This window comes from Falco naumanni, chromosome 4 (genome assembly GCF_017639655.2).
Source record: "Falco naumanni isolate bFalNau1 chromosome 4, bFalNau1.pat, whole genome shotgun sequence".
Classification (NCBI taxonomy): domain Eukaryota; kingdom Metazoa; phylum Chordata; class Aves; order Falconiformes; family Falconidae; genus Falco; species Falco naumanni.
The window spans coordinates 67562740-67583686 of record NC_054057.1 but is presented as its reverse complement, the minus strand read 5'-3'; the positions used below and the strand labels follow the sequence as shown (position 1 = coordinate 67583686).

The following is a 20947-nucleotide window of genomic DNA, read 5'->3' as shown; positions in this document are numbered from 1 at the left end:
ACCCGCTGCCTCCCCAAAATCACCCCCCTTCCCCCCCCCCCCCCAGAAATCAACCCCCTCCCCGAAGCTGCTGGCTGCAGTTTTGTCCCCTGTGTCCCACGGGAGGGAGATGAGGAGCCCCAGGAGCTCCCCGCTCCATCCTGCGCCCCACAGGCCCTTCTCCCACCCCTCATCTCTGCTCTGAGCCAAGGGGGTGGGGGTGGGCTGCCCTCCCCGGCTCACTGCCCCCCGCCCGACCTGGGGTGTTCAGGGGGCTGCCTGCCCTGGCCCCCCACCCCACATCACCTCTCCTCCTGGGGCTCCTCCGGCTGGGTGGGCAGCAGGCGGCCGCTCTTTGCCGTGCCCAGCACGGCCACCAGCTCACTCTTCCTCACCAGGGCCACCCGCAGCTGCTCCCGCATCTCCTGGATCTTCTCCTCCAGCTCCCGAAGCTCGCTCTCACTGGCCGCCCTGTCCGGGGGCCGCAGCGCCCGCCCGTTCCTGGGGTGCCACAGGGACCCCTCACCCTCAGGGGGGGCTTTGTCCAGCTGGAAGCGCACCCGCCGTGCCCCCTTCCGCAGGGTGCTCCAGGGCTGCCCTGCCGCTGGTGCCTGCGGCGGCTGGAGGGTGCACCTGGGGGGCACAAGGGTTGGCTGCTGCGAGGGCCCCCCATGGCCCCCCCGAGCCGGTGGGTGCCCATGGGGAGGAGGAGGAGGAGGAGGAGGAGGAGGCGGAGGGGGAGAGCTGCAGCCACGGCTGTACCTCTGCGCCGAGCTCAGCTGCTGGCTTTTCTGCTCCTCCGTGCCCGTGTTCAGCGCCCGGTGGATTTTCTGTGGGGAACAAGGGAAGAGAGAGCTGCGGGGTGATGGCCGGGGGGGTCAGCCGGGGGGGGGGTGAGGGTTCAGGGATTAACTGGGGCATGAGGGGCCAGGGCTGGAGGAGGGCAGAGGTTATGCAAGGGAAGAAGGAGCAGCAGCAGGGGGGTGCAGGGGGGTGGGGGTGGGGGTGTCTTTCGGGTGCTGAGCCCGTTCCCACCAGCCCCACCTGGCTCGTGTGCAGCCAGTAGTTGAATTTCTTCTTGCGCTTGATGCGGGGCAGGACGAGGCGGTAGAAGACGTGCTCGCCCAGCGAGGTGAGCAGGGAGCCACTGAGCCCGATGCAGAGCAGCACAAAGAGGCCCGAGAAGTGGTAGATGCCCATCTGCAGGGTCTGCAGGGGGAGTGGGGGCATTGGCTGGGCTGGTGGGGGGGGTGTCAGAGACCCAGTGTCCCCCCCAGCCAAGGGCCCGGCCGCCTGCACCTCCGTGACGGCGAAGACGCGCTTGCCGCATGGCACCATCTTGTACCACTTGTCGTGCAGGAGGTCGATGAACCCGGCTGACTTGTAGCGGCTGATGAACTTGGAGATGTTGGAGGTCAGCGGCGAGTTCTGGGGGAGGCCAATGCCATAGCCTGGCCCCAGCGGGGGGGCGGGGGGCGAGAGAGACAGCGCTGGGGCCGGGGGGGAGCACAGCCCCCAGCCCCCACCGTGGAGCGGGCACCCTCCCCACCCTGCATGCCCACGGCCCCGGCCAAGCTGCAGCCCAAGCACACACGTGTACACGCACACACGCACACACACACACTCACACACGGACTCCCCCCGCCCCCCTGCAGCCCCCCTCCCCAAACCTTCAATGGCGAAGGGTTTGCCCACAGTGAGCAGTTTGCAGTCGGAGTCGATCGAGACCTCGTAGTCCAGCAGCGACTTGTCCATGATGAAGGCGTTGAGCTTGGGGGGCTCCGTCCTGCACCAACATGGGGGGGGGACCCTCAGGGAGGGGGCTGCTCCACCCCTTCCCCAGGGTCCCTCCAACCCGGAACCCCTCCCTGGGGTGAGGGGCAGGAGGGACAGGCTGCAGGGATGGGGCAAAACCTGCCCATGGGGGGTAAAAGGATGGGACACCCCCCCCCCCATGTTGTCCCTGCCGCTCACTTGAGCATGGTGACACCGGCGGGGGTGGTGGGGACGTTGTAGCGTCGCATGTACTCGTGCATCTCGGGGAAGCTCTTCTTGATGTACTCCTCGGCGCTGCTCTCCCACACCGTGCCGAAGCGGAAGCCCTGCGAGGGGTGATGCAGCTGGAAGGAGGCACCAGAGCATCAGTACCCCCGGCAGGAACAGCCCCCAGCTCCCTGGGGACGTGTCCCCAAGCCCTGAGCCCCTGCAGGCAGGGGGGGTCTGGGCAGCCCAGGGAGATGCGACAGCTCTCGGGGGTGCCTGGCAAAGACCCCCCACCCCACTCCACCAGGCTCAGCTTGAACCCAGCCCACTTGCCCTGCACCCTGGAGATGAGACTAGGATTAAACACCGAGGTCTGGGAACACAAAGCTTCTGGGAGGGGGTGGGGGGGTGGGCTGGGAAGACCCCCAACTGCCTTGGGAGGGGCTGTGCTGCACCGGGCTGGGGAGACCTTCCACGCTCATCCCAGCAGGGAAGGTGCAGCAAGAAAGGAGGTTGGAGGCAGGTGGGGGCTGGTCTCTTCTCCTCTTCTCCCAAGTGACCAGCGATAAGACAAGAGGAAATGGCCTCAAGTTGTGCCAGGGGAGGTTCAGATTGGATAGCAGGAAAAATTTCTTCACCAAAAGGGTGGTCAAGCACCAGCACAGGGTGCCTGGGGAGATGGTGGAGTCACCATCCCTGGGGGTATTTAAAAACCACATAGATGCGGTGCTCAGGAACATGGTTTAGTGATGGACTTGGCAGTCCTGGGTTAACAGTTGGACTTGATGATCTCAAAGGTCTTTTCCAACTTCAGTGATTCCATGATTCGACAAGGACAGACCACCCCCACCCATCCCTCCCTGGACCTCAGCCCTGTCTCACCCTATCTGAAGCATCCTGGACATGCTCCTACCTTTGGGTCATGGATGCCCGAGAGCTCCTCAAAGGTCTTGTCCCCCACCATGACAGCCGCCAGGTTGGCCGTGTAGCTGGAGAGCACCAGGAGGCAGAAGATGGCCCAGAGGTTCATGAGGAAGCGACCAGTGCAGCACTTGGGCGTCTTGCTGGACACGGTGCGCCCAAAGAGGATGGCGTAGCAGAGGTTGAGGGCTGAGGAGTAGGAGAAGATCTTCATGCGGTTGCGGCCGTGGGGGGTCATGCCGTAGGGGCTCTTCCACTCGTACAGGGTGAGGAAGAGTGCCGTCATGTGCAGGGCCACAAAGATGCCCACCCACATGGTCCAGTGCAAGGGCCACATGAAGGCCCCGATAGGCGACGCCGTGTCCTTGGTCCTCACCAGGATGCCCAGGCTGGTGGAGAAGAAGGGGCTGGTGAAATCGATGACTTTGCTCCGCGCCGAGTTGATGCTGAAGGAGGTGACGGCCATGTGGGCCGTGCCGCTGAGCAGGTCCCCCACCAGCCCCGTCCAGCGCCCATTCTTCCAGGCCCCATATTTCCCATCACCCACAATGTAGAGCTCAAAGTCAAAGGACATGTCCTCAGCCAGCTTCTCCAGCAGGTCGATGCAGTACCCGTAGCAGCACTTCTTGTACGCCCGCGGCACCGAGCCGTTGTCGGCACCCAGCTCCTCGAAGAGGGTGTCCAGCACGGCAGAGTCATTGGTGCCGGGGTCCAGGCAGAGCTGCCCAGCCGGGCAGCTCCCATCGTCATCTGCCTCCCTGGTGAAGACGAAGGGGTGCTCCACCAGCGTCACCACCCGCAGCCTCACGCGGGCCCCCCCAGCCCCCTCGCCGGGGCTCTTGCGCTGGCGGTGACTCTGCCACGTGCCCTCCTCCAGCTCCAGCTTGCCGTGCCGCCAGGTGCCCACCGTCACCCAGGTGGGGTCCCCCCGCGAGTCCCGCTGCAGGCTCCAGGCGCGGTACTGCTGCTCTGGCCGCACCAACGTCGCGTTCTCCACACGCACGGGCCCCGTCCGGCCGTGGAAGGACGTGTTGGCCAGGAACCTGGCAGGAGGGAAGGTGCCACAGCTCCAGCATCCCTGGCTCTTCAGCCGCAGCCGGGGGGAGCGAGGGAGGGGGCTTGGGGCCGGGAGCAGGATGTGCCCAGCTCGGGCACTGACAAGGGCAGGGAGGAGCGGCAGGATCCGGCCCCGCTGCCCTGCAGCTCGCTGTGCTGGCAAGGCCAAGCGTTATTAATATTTATAGAGCAACCGTGCCCGGGCAGCATTAGGGAGATCTGAAGTGACAAGTGTCCCCCTGCGCATCCAGCATAAATCATGTCCCGGGGTGGGGGCAGCGGGCACCAGGGGGGAGCTGAGCCCCACGGCTGCAGCTGCACAGGCTGGGGAGCGCGATGGGCACTGAGCCCTGCGTTCCCCCAGCTCTGCCCTTGCTCCGCCCCAGGGACGAGGCACGATGGAGCTGGGGCAGGGGGAAGGGGCACCCACAGCACCTCCCTTACCGGGAGAGGAAGAGCCCCGAGGACTCGCCGCGCACCCGGTGCCTGTCATTGCAGTTCACCATCGTCTGCAGCAGAGCCAGGTCAGGGCGGACGCGGGCGGCGCTGGCGATGGCCCGGGACACCAGCTCCACCAGGTCCTGGATGAAGAGCTCCAGCGGCGGCCGGTTGACCTCCCCGTAGGCCAGTAGCCCCAGGGGCAACCCCTCGGTCTGCAGCTCGCCAGCACTGAGCGGGGAGCCCAGCAGCCAGTGAAGCTCCTGCAGCAGCAGCCCCGACTCCTCGGCCGCCTGGAAGATGAGCCGAGCGCGCCGCAGGTCGCAGCCGAGCACCAGCACGGGGCTGGAGAGAGCCCTGAAGCGCTCCCCGTGCTGCCGGAGGTAGTGGGTGGCCCCGGCCTCATCCAGGTAGCCAAGGTCCAGGATGGTGCGGAGGAAGAGCTGGGAGCGGCGGGCCCAGAGGCCGAGGAAGCTGGAGATGTCCCATGGGTGGCAAAGCACCAGGTTGGTCTCTTGCCAGTTGTTGGCCTGCAAGATGCTCACCAGCACATCCACCAGCATCTCCAGCGAGCTCTGCCGGTTCATGTGGAAGTGGAAAGGGCTCTGCCGACACACAGGGGTTGTGGCTGTCCCCTTGCCCTGCTCCTGCCCGTGGGGAGAGCCCAGAGGCAGCACCAGACACAGTCCCCCCCCACCCTGGAGCCACCTCACACTCCCTGCCCCATCCCAGCCAGGGTAGATGGTTCCCCCTGCCCCGTGCTGGCCACGCACCCACCCAGGAGCCGGAGGGATGCCCAGGGACCAGAGGGAGAGCACAGGGATGAGATCCCCGTGGGACCCCCGGCTGGGCAGGCACGAGGGTTCACCACCACCCAAGCAGCGTGTCACGCATCCCCTTGCCCACACAAGGGTCTCCCACACTCCGGCCAGGCGCTGCCCATGCCGCAGCCCAGCCCAGCCCCCAGCAGCCGGAACGCTCCAAGGACATGCTGCAGGCCAGGCAGCAGATGAGCAGCGTGGAGGGCAGCGTGGCCTGGAGGCGTCTGCCCGGGTGTCCCCAGGAGAGGCTGGTGGGACAGGGGTGACCACGGTCCAGCCACAGGCCAGGAAAGGAGTCCCTCCTGCCCAGGAGCGGCTCGGGGTCAGCGCAGAGAGGCCCAAATGCAAAACGGCCCCACGGGGAGGTGGTCTGTCCCCAGAAGGAACCAGCAGAGGGGAGAGGGACAAATCCAGTCCCAAGGTCACAGGGCTGGGACGGGACTCGGCTCGGCAGGGTTTGTGCTGCAAGACACGGTGCCAGCACACACAGACGTCACTCCCGGGGCAGCGGGGCTGAACCGGGCGGCGCAGGGCACTGCGGGGATCCAGCACCAGGACACGGCCCCGGGAGCGGGAGCTGGGATGGGGCTGGGATAGAGCCGGGCAGGGGGCCAGGAGAAAGATGAGGTGGGGGCTGGGACAGAGCTGAGACGGAGCCAGGCTAGAGCTGGGATGGAGGCTGGAATGGGGGCCAGGAGGGGGCCAGGACAGAGCTGCGGTGGGGACCAGGACAGAGCCAGGATGAGGCCCGGGATGAGGCTGGGATAGACCCGAGAGGGGGTCACGATAGAGCCGGGGTGGAGGTGGGAATGAGGGTTGGATGGGACTGAGATGGGAGCGGGGACAGAGCCGGGATGGAGCTGGGATGCGGCAAGATTGAGGGGCTGGGATAGAGCCGGGATTGGGATCGGCATAGGAGCCGGGAGGAGGACCCGCCGGACTGGAGCCGGGATGAGGATCGGGATAGGAGCAGGGATGGAGCCCGGACGGGAGCAGGGACGGGAGCAGGGATGGAGCAGGGACGGGAGCAGGGACGGGAGCAGGGACGGGAGCAGGGACCGGAGCAGGGTCGGAGAGCTGCGTTCCGGCGGCGGGTGCCCCGGTGCGGGTGTTACCTGCGCTCGGAAGGGCAGGGGCCCGCGGCTGTCCAGGAGGCTGACGAAGGGGACCTGCAGGGCGGCGGCGAGGAAGTCGAGCTGGAGCAGCTCCCGCCGGGAGCGGGGCAGAGCCAGGACGGCGGCCACGCCGCGCCCCGCCAGCGCCCCGCACAGCCACCGCGCCAGCGAGCCGGGGTCCCGCGCCGCCGGGGCTCCGGCCACCACCTCCAGGCTGAGGTTGTGGGGCAGCGCCGCCCCCCCGGGGCTGCCCCCGGGGCCGCCCCCGGTGCCGGCGGCTCTCAGCAGCGCGGCGCGGAGGCGGGCGGGGGCGGCGGGCGGCAGCAGAGCCCCCAGGCGCACGGCGGGGCCGGCGGGGCCCGGGACGCGGCAGGGATGCGGGTGTCCCCCCGCCGCCCCCAGCGCCGCCGCCAGCAGCCACAGCGCCCGCAGCCCCGCCATGCGCCCCCGCTCTGCGCCCCGCCGGGGCGGGCCGGGGGCGGGGGCGGGCCGGGGCGGGCGGGGGCGGCCCGGCAGCGCCCCCCGGTGCGGACCCTCCCGGCGGGCTCCGCAGCCCCCTGTGCGGCCGGTGCGGCCCCGCAGCCCCCGGTGCGCGGTGGGTCACGCCGGGCACGGCCCGCGCAGCCGCCCCGCCCGCCCGACGGGCACTCGCCCCCGCCCCCGCGTGGCGCCCCCCCCACCCCCGCCCCCCCGCAGCAAAGCGGGGTCCCCCCCGCCCGGTGCTGCCGTGCGAGGGCTACGACCGCGGGGTCCCGCCGGGGGGAGCGCTGGGTGCCCCGGCACAGGAGCCCCCGCGGCTCCCGGGTGGTCCGGGCTGCCCTTGGACCACCGTGACTTTCCTCCTCCTCCCCTTCCTCCTCCCCCCGCGGCGCTCCCCACCGCCCGGGCTGGGAGAAGACCCCCAGGCCGGTTGCTGAGCCGGGCCCGGAGCCGTAAACCCCGGAAAAACCGTTTCACACCCCCACCCCCACCCCGTTAAAGACCCAGCCAGACCCCTCCATCCCTCCCCACACAGAGCCCCGGCCTCAAACGGGGGGGGGCTGGGGCCCGTCCCGCTGCGTGGGGAAGGGGCAAACACGCCGCAGCTCGGCAGCCTCCCTCCGCGGGGAGCGCGGGGGCATCCCCCCCCCCCTCCAGCAGGGAAACTGAGGCACGGCAGAGCCCAGGGGCTCCACGCACCGCGAGCGCAAACGGCAGCTCCCGGGGAGGCAGAGAGCCCCTGATAAATTAATAAGGAAAGGAAAGCGAGCAACTGGAGCCAAACAGCAGCTGGCAAAAATATTGATCACTAGACAAATTTAATGAGTCATAGCTAATGAATTCCCCTTGCGGAGATGGGCCCGGGGGTGGGGGGCCATCAGAGCAAATCCTGCCAGGGCACGGGGAGTGCTGGCGGCCCTGAGTCAGGGGGTGCTGGTCCCCCCAGAGCAGGATCCTGACCACAGGGCCCCAGGCAGCCCCTTCCCCCAGGGATAAACGTGGCACAGCACCCACTGCTGCAGGCAGAGGTGGGAGCGGGGGGCAATGGACTCCTGGCATGAAGTAGCCCCCCCAGCCCCCAGCCCCTCCCCTGGTGCGGCACAGGAAGGGGCTCGCAGGGAAGCCCCATCCTCTCTCCTGCTCTGCCCCAACACAAATCCCACTGGGGACAGGGACGACTGGGAGAGAGCATGGGACGACTGGGAGGGCGCGCTGGGCTCTGGGCTTGGCAGGGTGCAAGCTGCCACCCTCCGGGGGGGCTGGGGGCTCTCCCCGCAGCTGGGACACGCTCCCACCACAGCCCCCGCCACCAGCAGCCCCTGGCTCGGGCTGACGGTCCCTAATGCTGCCAATTAACATTGATCCAAACTGTCAGGGGGAAGGTGGGGAGCGAAAGACGAGCGAAACGCTGCTTATTAAGCTAAAAGCATTACCTAAGCAAGCTGGCAGGAGCCCGGTCTGCACGGACGCTCGCGTTATTAAAGTGCACTTTAAATCAGCTGCGCTTACTTCTGGTGTATTAAACAGGCCGGTGCGGTGGGTGCGCGCGGGGATGGCCATGGTCCCGGAGGTCCAGGGCATCCTCCTCCATCCCCGTGGGCCAGGAGGCGAAGCCTCAGTGGGGACATGGAGGGACCCGTGGGGCAAAGCCAGCCCAGTAGCGCATCCCAGCCAAGAAATCACTTCCCTGCTGGCAGCCCTGCCGGGGATGCAGTGGTGGCTGATTGAGATCCCTGGCCACCAGCAGGGTGGGTGAAAAAAAAAAAAAAAAAAAAAAAAAAAGGGAAAAAAAAAAAGCAACACTCAGGCATTTTTCACTATAAAAAACAAATCTTTTATGTAAAAAATAAACCTAAACAAAACCCACAACCCTCGCTGCCATGCTCGTGACAATACAAAAGGCCCATTCCCCAGAACACCGTGAAAACAAAGTAGCTGGATCCAAACATATATAAATTGTCAACTTACGAGACTGGAAATAGCACCTTGCTGGCCCCCCCCCACCCCTCCCCGAAGGAGTCAGTCCCGCACCCCAAAACCACCACCCACACCCTGAGCCTGGGGACAGCCCCCCCACAGCCCCCTGCCTGCTGGACCAGGAGGATGGATGGGGTGGTGTGGGAGTCCCATCTTCAGGCTCGGTACCCCCAGGACCCCCCACCTGTCCCCAGGCAGCACCGACACCGCCCCTGGGTGCCCCCCAGGAGCAGGAGCTGCTCAGCCCCCACTGTCACAAGAGCAGAACAAGCCCACGGCGGGATCCCAGCTGCAAGGGGTCCGGTGATATCGAGCAGTGTTTCCCAGGGTGGGATGGGCGGGAAGGGGTCTCCAAAATCCAATCTCAAACCGGTATTAAGAGAAAAACCACTTTTCTGTCTGCACTGCAGGGTCAAGTAATGAAAAGAAACAAAAAAAAGGGCCAAGGGAAGAGCTGGGGAAAGAGCAGGAGCTGCGTCCTGAACCCCTCCCTGGGAGCTGGCGCCGCTCCTCCCGCAGCCGGCGGCTCCGAGTCTGCCCCCGCCAGCACCGAGCAGCGAATCGGGGTGAAAACGGTCCCCGTCTTGTCCCGCACGCAGCAGCCCTGCAGCCCCCGCGCTTGTCTCAGTCCCACGTCATCGAACGGACGCCAGACCAAGCAGGCAAATGCTCCGGCGTGTGCCACGTGCCAGGTGCTGGCGAGGACGCGAGCCAGGCGTGAGCCAGGCGTGTTTGCACGTCTGCGTGTGCAGGTGCCCGAGGGCAGGCTGGTTCTTCCCCAGGAGCTGGGCAGGGAGAGGCAGAGGGGTGCGAGGGCAGGGGGTGCCTCTTCATTTGGCTGGTTTGGTGATGATGCGAGCGGAGAAGTCAAAGAGGTTCTTGTTGATTTTCCGGAGGGTGCTCACCTCCTCTTCCAGCTCGCTCACCTGGATCGTCAGATGCTCCTGGTCTCCCACCAGGTTCTGTGACAGAAAAACACAGCAGAAAAGCGTCAGGCACCCCACTCCGGCAACCAGAGGCAGGTGCTCCCCCAAGAGCAGCAAATCCCAAACGCTTTCATCCTCTCCCTCTTCCATCTCCCGCTCAAAGCACAGCTCCTCCCCAGCAACTTCCAGTGCTCGTTCCACCCGGTCCCCAGCTCGCACAGGGCTCCAAGAACCGGTTCAGCTGAAGAGAGGACCCCGCAAGGGGTCTGTACCAGGACACGATTCCCCTGTCTCAGAGCAGCTCTCACCTTTTCCCTTGTTGAGTACATCTGCGCGTACATCTTCTCAGCCTTCTCCAGGTAGCTCTCCCCAGACTCCTGCAGGGACCAGACAGGAGTGACTGATACAGAAGACCCAGGCCCTCTCCCAACACCCCTGGGGAGGGCTCTCCACTGGAGCAGGCAAAGAAGCCCAGCCCAGCCCCATGGGACAAAGCAGACACCTCCAGCAGGACACAGCCCACCCCGTGGCACCAGCAGAGCCTGGCTGGAGCTGCACGCCCTTTCCACAGGGAAGGCCTGTGTGCAGGACTGGGCACAGACAGGGGTCCCAAAGCAGCCCCCTCGAGAGGGCCTTGGGCAGGGGTCTGCCAAACCTCCCTGCCAGCTCCCCACGGGCAGGGGGAAGCGCTGGGTTTGCCACACCACAGGCTGCTGTCCCCAGCCGCGTGCTGCGAGCGGGGCAGCCTGGACCAACGGCAGGACCGACATTTCCAAAGCAGCTCCTGAGCCGGCCCTGCACCGCTGGCATGTGTCCTCCCTGCCGAGCAGCGGGCAAACAGCCCCTCCTGGACCAGCTGCCACCTCCCCAACACGGAGCTCATCCATCAGCCATGGCACGACTGTCACTCGCCCGGGGACAGCCACTGACAGAGGCAAGAAGCTCTGGGACCGCCGGCAGAGAGGCCAGGGGAAGGACCAGCGTGGCAGACAGTGAGCCTGTGGTCCTGATGGTGCAGGATAACCCCCTGCCTGGGGACGGCCACGCTGGGACCGAGGGACAGCAGTGGTGGGACAGCAGAGCCTCATGCTGCGGCACAGGGCTGGGAGGACAAATGACTGCGGCAGCCAGGATGGCGTGGGGAGCACGAGGGAGGAGGAATGGGTTTCACCATGCTGGAGAGAGGCGGCCATGGAGGGGGAACAGCCTCTGGCAGAAAGGGGCAGAGACGCTGCGTGGGGGGCTTCTGACGGGAGGCAGGACTTTGGGCAGGGCAGAGCTGCAGAGCTCCAGCGACCTCCAGACCCACCCCCCCACGACTGCACCAGCTGGAGACCTTGGTCCAGAGGTTCTTCTTTCCCAGCCACACATGAGGGGAAGAGCCTGCCCGCTCCCTGCCTGCTCCCTGCCCGGCCTGCCCACTCCCTGCCTGCTCCCTGCCTGGCCTGCCCATAAGTCTCCCACCACCCAGCAGTTAACCGGGCACTTCCAGTGCTTTAAAAAGCAGCACTTGGGGAAGTTCAGCACCACGGGGGAAGATCAGAACAGGCCGTGGAGCTGCTGCCTATCAGCAGTGCAGCAGCACAGAGCAGTCACCGCCGCTGCTCTGGCTGGAGGAGAAGTTTCACACCGCCCAGCACAGATCCCCTGCCCGACCTCCATCTCCCCCTCCCCAGCTGGTTCCCAGTACCTGCTGGTGGAGCCCGAGGCGCAGCGTCACTCCCTCGCTCCCCTGCTCGTCGTTGCTCTCGGTGCCGTGGAGGTGTTTGCTGAATTTGGGGAGAGGCACGCTGGGCTTCCCGTCCGGGTTGAACATGTTGGCTGGGGCCAGCACTATGAAGGCATTTGTAACCGGACCTGGGATGGGACAAGAGGAGGGGACACGTCTGCCTTTCGCCTGGCGCCTCGGCAGAGAGCAGAGAGCACGACCTGCAGCGTGGGCAGCTGCCAGGACTCGTGCCTTCCTCCCCAGCACCCGGGAAGAGGCAGAGCCCCTCTCCCTGTCCTTGGCAGTGGGGACGGGGGGGGCTCTGCACCCCGGGGCCAGCAGGCAGCATGGGGAGGAGCAGGGTGGCTCGGCCATCCTCCGCAGAGCCAGTAATCCATCAGCCGCTGCCACTCTTGCAGCTGTCTCCTGCAATGATCTATCACACACTCTCATTTGGCAGAGCTAATGAATGCTTTAATTATTGCATTTACCCACACAGGCTGCTGCTTTCTGTCAGCAGCCCCCTCCACCTCCCCTTTCCAAGCTCGTGCTCGCTGTGCAGACTCCCACTGCTGCCCCCCACGCCCCAAACCTCTCCCCATCAGACACAGTGACCCCCCCAGCCCCACGAAGCCCCCCACACTGCCTGCAGCGCACCTCCAGCAGCCAACGGGCTTGTGTGCGAGCAGAACAGCTCGGTCACCACTAATAAATCCCCAGCCATCCATCTCTCCCTGGCTGAACTCGACAGAACGAAGGGAAAGGTTAAAAGGATCCAGATGCACCTGAGCGGAGGCAGGCTGCTGCAGCGCCCGCCCAGTGTCCCTGCCAAAGGCAGCGGGGAAAGGTGCAGGGTGGGGGAGGGCGCCTGGGGGAAGGGTGGGCAGAGGGGCTCAGAGCCACCCGAGGCTTTCAGTCTCTGCAGACCAGACCCAGACGGAGAAAAGCACCTCTGATGCGGATGAGGGCTGCCTCACCATCATCTCCCGCTCCAGACAAACCAGTCTGCTCCAAAGCCTGGATCCCACTGGCAAACCAAACGCTCGGTCCAGCAGCTGCTCTGCCAGCAGTCCCGGGCTGGCCCCAAACCTGCTCTTTGCCAACACTTTGCTGTAACAAACCATTTACTTTACTCTTGTTCCACCCCTAAAGACATTTGCTGCTTCTTATGAAAGTATCCATTAGTGAGATTACCGCTGCTGGTTCACCGGCAATTTGAGGAGCAATTTGAAAGGAATGGACAAGAGAGGTATGGACAAGAAAGGCAGAGAGGAGAAAATCTCACGAACTAGCCCGCAGACCCCCAGATCTGATCCCTATCCAGACACAGACCCCACCACATGTTTTCGGGCCCTAGTGCAGATCCAAGTCCCACGCAAGCCCACCTTGTCACGATGCCTTGGGCAGCAGGCAGTGGGTGACATTTGGCCAGTGTGGGCAGGGGGACTGGAACTCAGCTGGGGGAGAATAACTAACCTGGCTTCCAACACCGGCAGCTGCCAGCAGGACAGACAGGCTGGAGCATCCCCAGGGTGGCCCTGAATGAACGAGCCCTCGGGGATCATTCGTGCCACGCCGTGTTTGCAGAGAAAAGGATGGCGCTTGCGCGACAGGATGGGAACCGAGGCCCGGAGGGATTTGGGGGCAGTGCTGGCAAGAGAACTGGGGAGTGCTGGTTCACAGCTTCATCCCAGAGGTCTGCTTGTCCTCAGAACGGCGCCAGCCATGCTGGGTGACTGAGCAGCCCTGCCTTGCCCAGTACAGCCACAGCTCGTTCCCCAAGAGCAGCAGCCCAATTTCTCAAAGTCCACCCACCTGTCAGTGCCCTGCCACCACTGTCCATCCCCATCAAGGACAAGCAAACCTTGCTGGAGAAGCCCTTGCGTCTGTCCTGCCTGCACAGCTACGCTCCTCTCGAGCCCTGAGCCACGGTCCAGCCCCTCCGATCTATTTGCAGCACCATCATGCAGGGGGGGGGCAGCGGTTTCTGCCTTGCCCCCAGCTACCCGCTCTGCCCTGCAAGCAGAGGGACTTTGCCCTCCCGAGCTCGCCAGGCCGGAGGTTGCTGTCACGTCAGTCATGGCAGAAAAGCCTGTGTCATCTCTGCCTTGGGAAGGGAAAGACTCAGGGAGTGCACCAGAGGGGCGAGCAGGGCAGCAGCAGGGAACAGACCTTGCTGGGAGGCTCACGTCACTGCTTGGACAGGCGGCGAGAAAGGCCAAGGGGAGAGAGGGGGACCGGCTGGAGACCAGCACCGCAGGGAACTCGCTGCCCCACTAAGCCGAGGAGGCAGCACTGGGGCAGAAGGGCCGCAGAGCTCCCGACGCAGGAAGCCTGCACTCTGTGGGGGGACCCTCCACCTACGTGCAGCTCTCTGGTGGTGGGCTCCCCTGGATGGCAGCTCCCGATCCCACCCTGCTCCCAGGCTCAGACTAAGGGCACAGCAGCAGGAGGTGGTGGTGCCGGTGCTAGGGCTGCCAGGGAAGCCAAATCCCACCTTGCAGGAAGAAGCAAGCCAGCCAAAGCACCCACACCTGATGGCCCCAGCACCCAGTGGCACGGTCAGCCTGGTCCAGCCCCTCATGGAAGAGCCTGGGTCCATCTGCACTCCCCTGCAGCCTCAAGGAGGAGGGTTTTAATGCCTGGCTTGCAGCGAAAGCTTGCCCCCCCCACCCCGATGACTCACACAGCTCAGATTTTATCTGCTTTCACCCTTCTAACGCTAGTGGAGCAAGGCTGGATGGGCGCTGCAGTAGGTCCCCATTAGAAACGGTCCTTGGCAGCAAAAGGGAAGGAAGAAGGGTCTGCAGGCAGCCTGGCTTTCAGCGACTGCCCTGACGCTGAGGCAGCAGCTTGCCCACCTCTGTTCAGAAGCACAGAGGAACAGGGTCTGACTTTCACCACCGTCACCTTCTGGGAGGGTTTAGCAGCACCCGCAGAGCAGCGCCACCAGCCCCACCAGCGAGAGTGGGGTTAAGAGACTGAAGACTGCCACAGTCATGTAAGAAATCCCCAGCTAGCAGCAGCTCAAACACAACAGGAGGGCTAAATCATCCATTGCTCTGAGGCACCTAATTGCTGATCCGAGCCTGTAAAGGTTTGTTTGCACGCTTTATCGGAGCCATTAGACTGAAATCCCAGACGACTGCTTATATTGGATTCACTTCAGGCCTAATGAGCTCATGGGTGCTCGTTGCCGGGGTCACAGAGACAGTCTCTGCTCCACGCTCCTCTTCTCGCAGCCTCCCCAGGCATTGGGGTGCATGTGGGGCAACTGCTCCCTTTGGAAAACAAGGAGGAAGATCCTGGATGTCCTCACTGACAGGGTGAAATCTATGACTCACTGCCTGACAGTGCACAGGGGGTTGTTAACAGACATGGGCAAGGTCAAAACATCACTCCAGGCAGCTGAGGCGTCCCTCTGATGCCTCTACCCCTCCTGGAGGTGTGAAGCAAGTAGCAGAGAAATGCCTGAAGTGCCCAGGGCAGTATCAGAACAGCAGAAGTGAGACAGCAGTGGCCTTTGGCAATTGAGGAGGAAAGGATCCCAGAGATAAAGGCATGCCTACCTTTGTGATTCATCGTCTTCAGGCACTGCTTGCTCTGGATGTCCCACAGCCGGACTGTTTCATCGTGTGAGCCGGAAAGCAGCAGGCTGCCATCCGTGGAGACAGACAGACACGTCACCTGGTTCCTGGAATGGGGAAGAGGATGTTTAAACTCAGGATGACCCAAGAACTGACAGAAACTGGTGGGGGTGGGCAGACGGGGGCAATGAAGTGTTTGGCAGGTATGTTTGGTCCCTCACCTGTGTCCTTTGAAGACCTTCCCGTTCTCCCGCTCTGTCTGGAAGGTCCGGTCTCTCTGGACCGGCTGCAGAAATGAAGGAAGGAAGGAAGGGAGCGAGCGGTTAAAATTCAGGAAGACCGAAGCCAGCGGGTTCATCACTGTGTCTGGAGGGGGCAGAGGAGATACAGGGGAACCCAGGCCCCCCCATGTCCTGGCAGGTCACACCAGTCACATAGGCGGGGAGGTGACAGTGGCTCAGGGTGCCACATCAAGAGCAGCACCAAGCAGATCTGCAGCCCCACGCACTCACCCAGGCACAGAGGTCAACCTGGAAGATGGATCCGTCCATGCCGCCGCAGAACATGTGATACTCGGAGAGGTCAAGAGTCACAGCCATGATCCCCACATCGAAGAGGACAGAAAGCAGGAGCTCCCCAGATGAGATTTCCCAGAGCTGGAGTGACGGTACAGGAGAATTAGGGACTTAGACATTAATGGCAGGATTGGAAGGACATGCTGCTGCTCGTGCGCTTGCAGTGACAAGCTGGCAGCATGAACCAGCAGCCTCTCCTTGCTGTGGATGGAGAAACAGAACCCAGGACCAGCCTCTTGGTGAATGTGAGACAAGTTTCCCTGGCAGCTCCAAAATGCCCCTTAACCCTCCCACCCCATGACTGTCCTGCCCCACAGGGCAGCCCCCTCCCCGCAGGGCCCCAGCAGCGGGCTGTGGGCTCCTGGCTTTGTGCTCCAGGCCGCTCTGCTCCCTTCCCTTCAAGGCTAAAGGACATCATCAAGGGGAATGAGAGGAGCTGACCCCAACATTTCCCAGGAGCAGAGGGACTGCAAAGCATGCAGAGGCTCAGCCCGAGGGCAGGTGCAGAGAAACTGCTGGTGTTTGGAGAGGCAAAGCCCATTAGGTCTGGCAGCTCTGAGTCATCACAGAGACAGCCAAGAAATTCAGCCACTGCAACCCTCTGACAGCTTTGCTGCAGCCCAGCAGAAACTCTTTTTTAACCCTGTGGGGCCTGCGCACCGCTGGGAGTCCTGTTTGGTGGGATGGAGCTGAGCCTTACCTTTGCTGTCTGGTCAAGGGAGGCTGTGGCAGCTCGTGCCAAGGGCCCTCCAAAGCCACAGCACAAGTCCGTGATGGGGAGGCTGTGTCGGGACCACACGTGGCGAGGGTCAGGGATCTGGGAGGGCTCTGCCTGCAGCACACTGTAGGGGAGAACAGAGACACGGATTGGCACAGCACATTAGGAAGAGCAACACTGGGGATGCCAGAGCAAAGCAAGCGGCTGTGAGGAGAGCGGGCCAAGGCTCTGCTCCCTCCAGGATGGCTCTCCCGGCTGCAAGGACCAAGCAGGACAGAGAAGCCATCAGCAGCCACAGTACACGCGATACCAAGGACGAGGGCCGCTGCTGAGCTCCCCATCCCAGAGGGGACAGAGACCTCAGCTGCCATTAGCAGGGAAAGGGCGCAATCTACTCTGTGTCAAACAGGGAAAAGAAGTCAGAGCCATATGCCACAGATTAGGAAACTCAGATGAGACACCAGAAAAAACTCTCCAGCAGCGAGGATGACAGCAGTGGAACAGCCACCTAAGGAGGGCACAGACTCATCATCACCAGCAAGCTTTATGAGCAGCTTAGATGCGCAGGCTTAGTTAGAGCTGATTCCGCCTCCAGGAAACGGTGGCTGATCTCTTGTTCTAATATTCCTCACCCAGATGCTCCCTGTCCCCTGTACAAATGGGCCCAGACCTCCCCACCATCCACCGTTACCTGTAAAGGTTCCACACCAGGGCCAGGCAGTCCTTCGCCCCTGAGAGAAAGTGGCTGCTGTCATCAGTAAAGCAGAGGCATGTGAGGTCCTGGTAGTGTCGGTTCAGGATGGCTAGGAGGTTCCCGTTGGAGACCTGGAGCAAGGGAAAGGGTGGGAGAATATTAAAGAAAGAAGCCCTGAGCTGCCCCAGAATAAGCCAGCAGCCTGCCCTCATCGGTTGTGGGTGCAGCAGCACCTGCAGCTCTGTCCCCAGCTGGGCATTGCTGTGCCAGGCGCGAGCAGAGCGGAGAATCCCTGCACTGCGGTGCCGTACAGAGCAGGGTGGTGAGCGGAGGCAGAAAGCAGAGTGAAAAGGGAAGGCTGCATCACCAACGCGAGCCCCTCGGCACCTCATTGACAGCAAATGACACAACCAAGGTGCACCCAGTACAACCACGTATGCTTAGGACCGAAGGTGAATACAGCAGAAGACAGTTTGAAGAGGTCCTGCCCACCTGGAACCTAGTGACGCCAGCGCCACTTCTCCAGTCAACACACAAAAGTGCAGTAAAGATTTCCTATCTACCGTTAATATGACTTTGATGGCTTCTTCCAACCTCCCACAACAGCTAACGAGATGGCTGCAGAAGTTACGAAAGCCACAGGAGGCTGCGTGCCACCCCAGGGGTTGTTGCACCTCAGCACGGCTGCGTGGCCTCGGGCCAACAAAGGCTTTAGGGTGGACAAGGAGTTCCCTAAACCTAAAGGTTTTCTTGTTAAAAGGCAACGCTGCAGATGGGGAGGGAACTAAGGAGGCAGCGAGGGAAGCCCATATTAAAAGAACAGAATCAACTCCCTCTTGTTTTCTGAGTTACACCTGAAAAATAAAACCAAACTGCAATTCAGTGGAGAACAAGTGGTTTCAACAGAGAAGGCACAAAACTAGGGCTCCTGGGCCCAGCTCCAGCTTCACAGTCTTTTCCACGCAGCCCCCCCAGCGAGCCTGCTCCCTCTGCCAGAAGGACAGTGCCGTCACTCACTCCAGGCAGACGCTCAGAAGCGTTTTCACAGGTAGCTGGGGGCAGACAGAAAGGGCCACATTCGGCAGATGAAGCGGAGCAGGGACCAGCTCAGAGCATCACGAGCCAGTAACTCCCACTTGCTGCAGTCTCAGCCCAGCCTTCCTTGTGAGGGCTTTCTTTCCCCCAACAGTGTCACAAGCACGTTTTTAAAAGAAAAACCTGATGAATTAAGATAGAGCCGCCCACATAACAAGGCTCAGGAACATCCCCCAGCACGGAGAGCTTTCCAGGTTAGGCATCTCGGTGTTTAATCCCAGGGCTCAGAACAAGCTTGTTCTTTTATTTGCTTGAAGTGCTTAGATGCTGTGTAATCCCCACGTGAATAAACAATTAATTAAAAATAGAAGGACGATGACCAGAGCACGACAGTCTCTGCAGACATCCAGATCACAAGTCACACACAAATATTAGGCTAAAATGTGGAAGAAGTGCTACAGGAAAACTAGGTCCTGTGGTTTTGCTCTGAGGGAGCAACGCCTGACCCCCGAGGCATCTGTAGCAGCTTGGAAAGAGAAGGAAAGAACAGACTCAGCAGCACCCAGCACCTCCCACCACAATTTCTTCCCCTCCTGCTAGACAAGCTGCCCCACAGTCTGCACACCCACAGAGGCTACCAAGCAGCTGGCCCCAACCCCTCAAGGCAATGTGGACTCCAGGACAGCTGTAAGGTATGTAACACAGCGAAGCTTTCGCTCCACTGTGGAGGCCGGATAACGTGGATTTACTGGCACCTGAGAGGACAGAGGCACTTGCTGTACTGTGTGGGATGCGAATCTGCACATCCCCGTCGCCCATGCCAGCCGGCAGCCCCCTCACCTCCCACAGGTAGATGCTCTCAGCAACCCCCGCCAAGATGTAGAGCCCGTTGGGAGAAGCCGTCAGGCAGGTCACTGGGCCAGGGCATATGATCTTCTGCTGGAGCTGGTCCTGGGGGCAGAAAGAACACAGTGGCCATTCAGTACGGGCCGGAGTACGGGAGGGAGAGACAAACAAGACCTTGGTTCAGTTAAGATTGGCCCGTGGTAGAAGAGGCAGCTCAGGCAGTGTCCGATGCGCTGCAGCTGCCTGTGTTTGAGCCGTGTCCTCAACCCACATCAGCACCGCCGCGGTTTGGAGACTCAATGCCCAAGAGGAAAATGGAGAACACTGTCCACACGTGCAAATCGCATCGAATTGCTCTGCATTTTCCTGGTTTTGTTGCAGTTGTTTCACGTTGAGCCCCACAGGGAAAAGGTAAATTCCCCTCCACCCTCCTCCAAGCACAAAGCTCCAGCAACACGCAGCAGGAGGGGTACTGAAAGGCAAGGGGTCTGGATGCAGTTACACTCCACAGCTAAGGAACCCCAGAGATTCAGCAGACAACAGGCTCGGAAGGTTACAACTAAATAACAGTAACAAAAAATAAAAAAGACGACGACAGGAGCTCCCAGCCTGGGAGAACATGCAGCAGGTCTGAGAGCAGCTCCTCTCAGCTTGAGGGAAGTGGAAAAAGCAGACCCCAAGCTGTGGCAGCGAAGGGGCTGTGTGTGCCAAAACTGACGGGCTGCTCTCTGCAGCAACACTGAGGGGAAAAACAGGGAATGGCAAGATTACAGCTGTATTTGCTACTGCCCTACCCCAGTTTAAACACAAGCGGGGCGCAGCTAGCAGGAGGAGTACAGCTCTGTAGGGACAGGTGAGGTTTGTCCGGCCGCATTTAGCCTTCCATTTTTTGGCTGGAAGGTGCAGAGAGCAGAGGCGATGGGAGGCTTCAGGTGAGGCGGGTCCCCACCACAGGATGCCCACATCCTCCCAGGCTCTCCCTCGATGGGGACAGTCACCTGCCTGGGCAGCCCTGGGAGCCGTGATGCTCCTTTCCAGCCTCGGGAAGGGGAGCTGGGGTGGGGGGCACAGCTGGGGAGACACCGGCCCAGAGAGGAGCCCAACAGCCGATTCCTCCTGCAGGGAAGACTCTTCCTGGATGTTTCCATGTGATCGGTCAGCACCCTCAGGAAGGGAGCCAGCATTGTGAGATCCATGACCCCCAGGTACTGGGGGCAAGGTGGGGAGGGGGCTGCGGGCAGATCCCCAGAGATGGGGGGGTTCAGGGGCATCACTGGGGACTCCCTGCAGAGAGAAGGATGTCAAGCATCTGCCTGTGGTGATGGGGGTCGTTACGGAGGGAGAGAAGGCCTACGGGTCTGACCATAGAGGCGGGGGTCTCTACGGACAAAGGGACCACGGGGGGGGGTGGTCCCTACGGAGAGAGGGGCCGAGGGGGGGGTCCCTACGGAGAGAGGGGCCCTCACCACAGAGACGGGGAGTCTCCCGAGAGGGGGCCCTGGCGCATCCCCAGAGGGACGAGGGGCCCCTCCGCGGGGCGCGGTGCCGCCCCCCGAGCCGAGGCCTCCCGGGCCCGCCCGCCGCGCCGGTACCTTCCTCTGGAGCTCCCAGACGTTGATGTAGCTCTTGCCGAGCTGGGCCCCCAGCAGGTGCTCGCCGCCCAGCAGCGCCAGCCCTCGCGGCCCACTGTTGCCGCCGCGGTAGCCGGGCAGAGCGGAGCCCGAGTGCAGCTCCCAGACAGAGCAGTTGCAGAGCGGCCCGGCGGCGTCCGACACCAGCGCCACCTCCATGGGCGCCGCCATCTTCGCGGTCCGCCAGGGCCAGAGAGAGCGCGGCGGCCGCCTAGAGCGCCGCCCTCCCCCCGCCCCGCGGCCTGCCGGCGGCCAACCAGGAGCGGCGCCGCCGGGGCCGCGCGGCTGCGCGGGGCGGGAGCTGCCGCGGCGCCCGCACGCGGCAGGAAGCTCAGCAGGGCCCGCCCCGGCCCGGCCCGGGATGGGGGTCCTGGGAGCCCCCGACCCTTGCGCGCCCCCCTGCCTTGTGAACACCCTATAGGGACCCCATAGCCATATAGAGACCCCATGGACGCCC

The 20947-nt window shown here is 63.0% G+C and overlaps 2 protein-coding genes across 2 annotated transcripts; both read right to left on the bottom strand.

Moving 5' to 3' along the window:
* Positions 1-244: 244 nt before the first annotated feature.
* On the bottom strand, positions 245-6754 carry GRIN3B (glutamate ionotropic receptor NMDA type subunit 3B). The gene is made up of 9 exons (XM_040589142.1): positions 6314-6754; positions 4384-4982; positions 2876-3926; positions 1954-2099; positions 1650-1765; positions 1279-1430; positions 1024-1188; positions 742-809; positions 245-612 (listed from the first exon to the last, which is right to left on the bottom strand). The coding sequence occupies exons 1-9, from the start codon at positions 6752-6754 to the stop codon at positions 282-284; spliced, it is 3069 nt and encodes a 1022-aa protein (XP_040445076.1). The 3' UTR covers positions 245-281.
* A 1849-nt stretch (positions 6755-8603) lies between these two features.
* Positions 8604-20699, bottom strand: WDR18 (WD repeat domain 18). The gene is made up of 10 exons (XM_040589194.1): positions 20452-20699; positions 18854-18964; positions 16976-17109; positions 16267-16408; positions 15504-15647; positions 15213-15277; positions 14974-15098; positions 11387-11553; positions 10005-10073; positions 8604-9732 (listed from the first exon to the last, which is right to left on the bottom strand). The coding sequence occupies exons 1-10, from the start codon at positions 20659-20661 to the stop codon at positions 9601-9603; spliced, it is 1299 nt and encodes a 432-aa protein (XP_040445128.1). The 5' UTR covers positions 20662-20699; the 3' UTR covers positions 8604-9600.
* Positions 20700-20947: the final 248 nt, after the last annotated feature.

What these genes read in the sequence shown, in the direction of transcription:
- WDR18 (XM_040589194.1), bottom strand. Translation starts at nt 20,661, where the DNA reads ATGGCGGCGCCCATGGAGGTGGCGCTGGTGTCGGACGCCGCCGGGCCG. An exon ending in CCCTTGACCAGACAGCAAAG is followed by an intron (nt 15,648 to 16,266) that starts GTAAGGCTCAGC and finishes CCGTCACTCCAG; the next exon opens with CTCTGGGAAATCTCATCTGG. An exon ending in AGGTTGACCTCTGTGCCTGG is followed by an intron (nt 15,278 to 15,503) that starts GTGAGTGCGTGG and finishes TCATTTCTGCAG; the next exon opens with CCGGTCCAGAGAGACCGGAC.
- GRIN3B (XM_040589142.1), bottom strand. Translation starts at nt 6,754, where the DNA reads ATGGCGGGGCTGCGGGCGCTGTGGCTGCTGGCGGCGGCGCTGGGGGCG. An exon ending in GCGTCTTCGCCGTCACGGAG is followed by an intron (nt 1,189 to 1,278) that starts GTGCAGGCGGCC and finishes CTCCCCCTGCAG; the next exon opens with ACCCTGCAGATGGGCATCTA. An exon ending in ACTGGCTGCACACGAGCCAG is followed by an intron (nt 810 to 1,023) that starts GTGGGGCTGGTG and finishes TGTTCCCCACAG; the next exon opens with AAAATCCACCGGGCGCTGAA.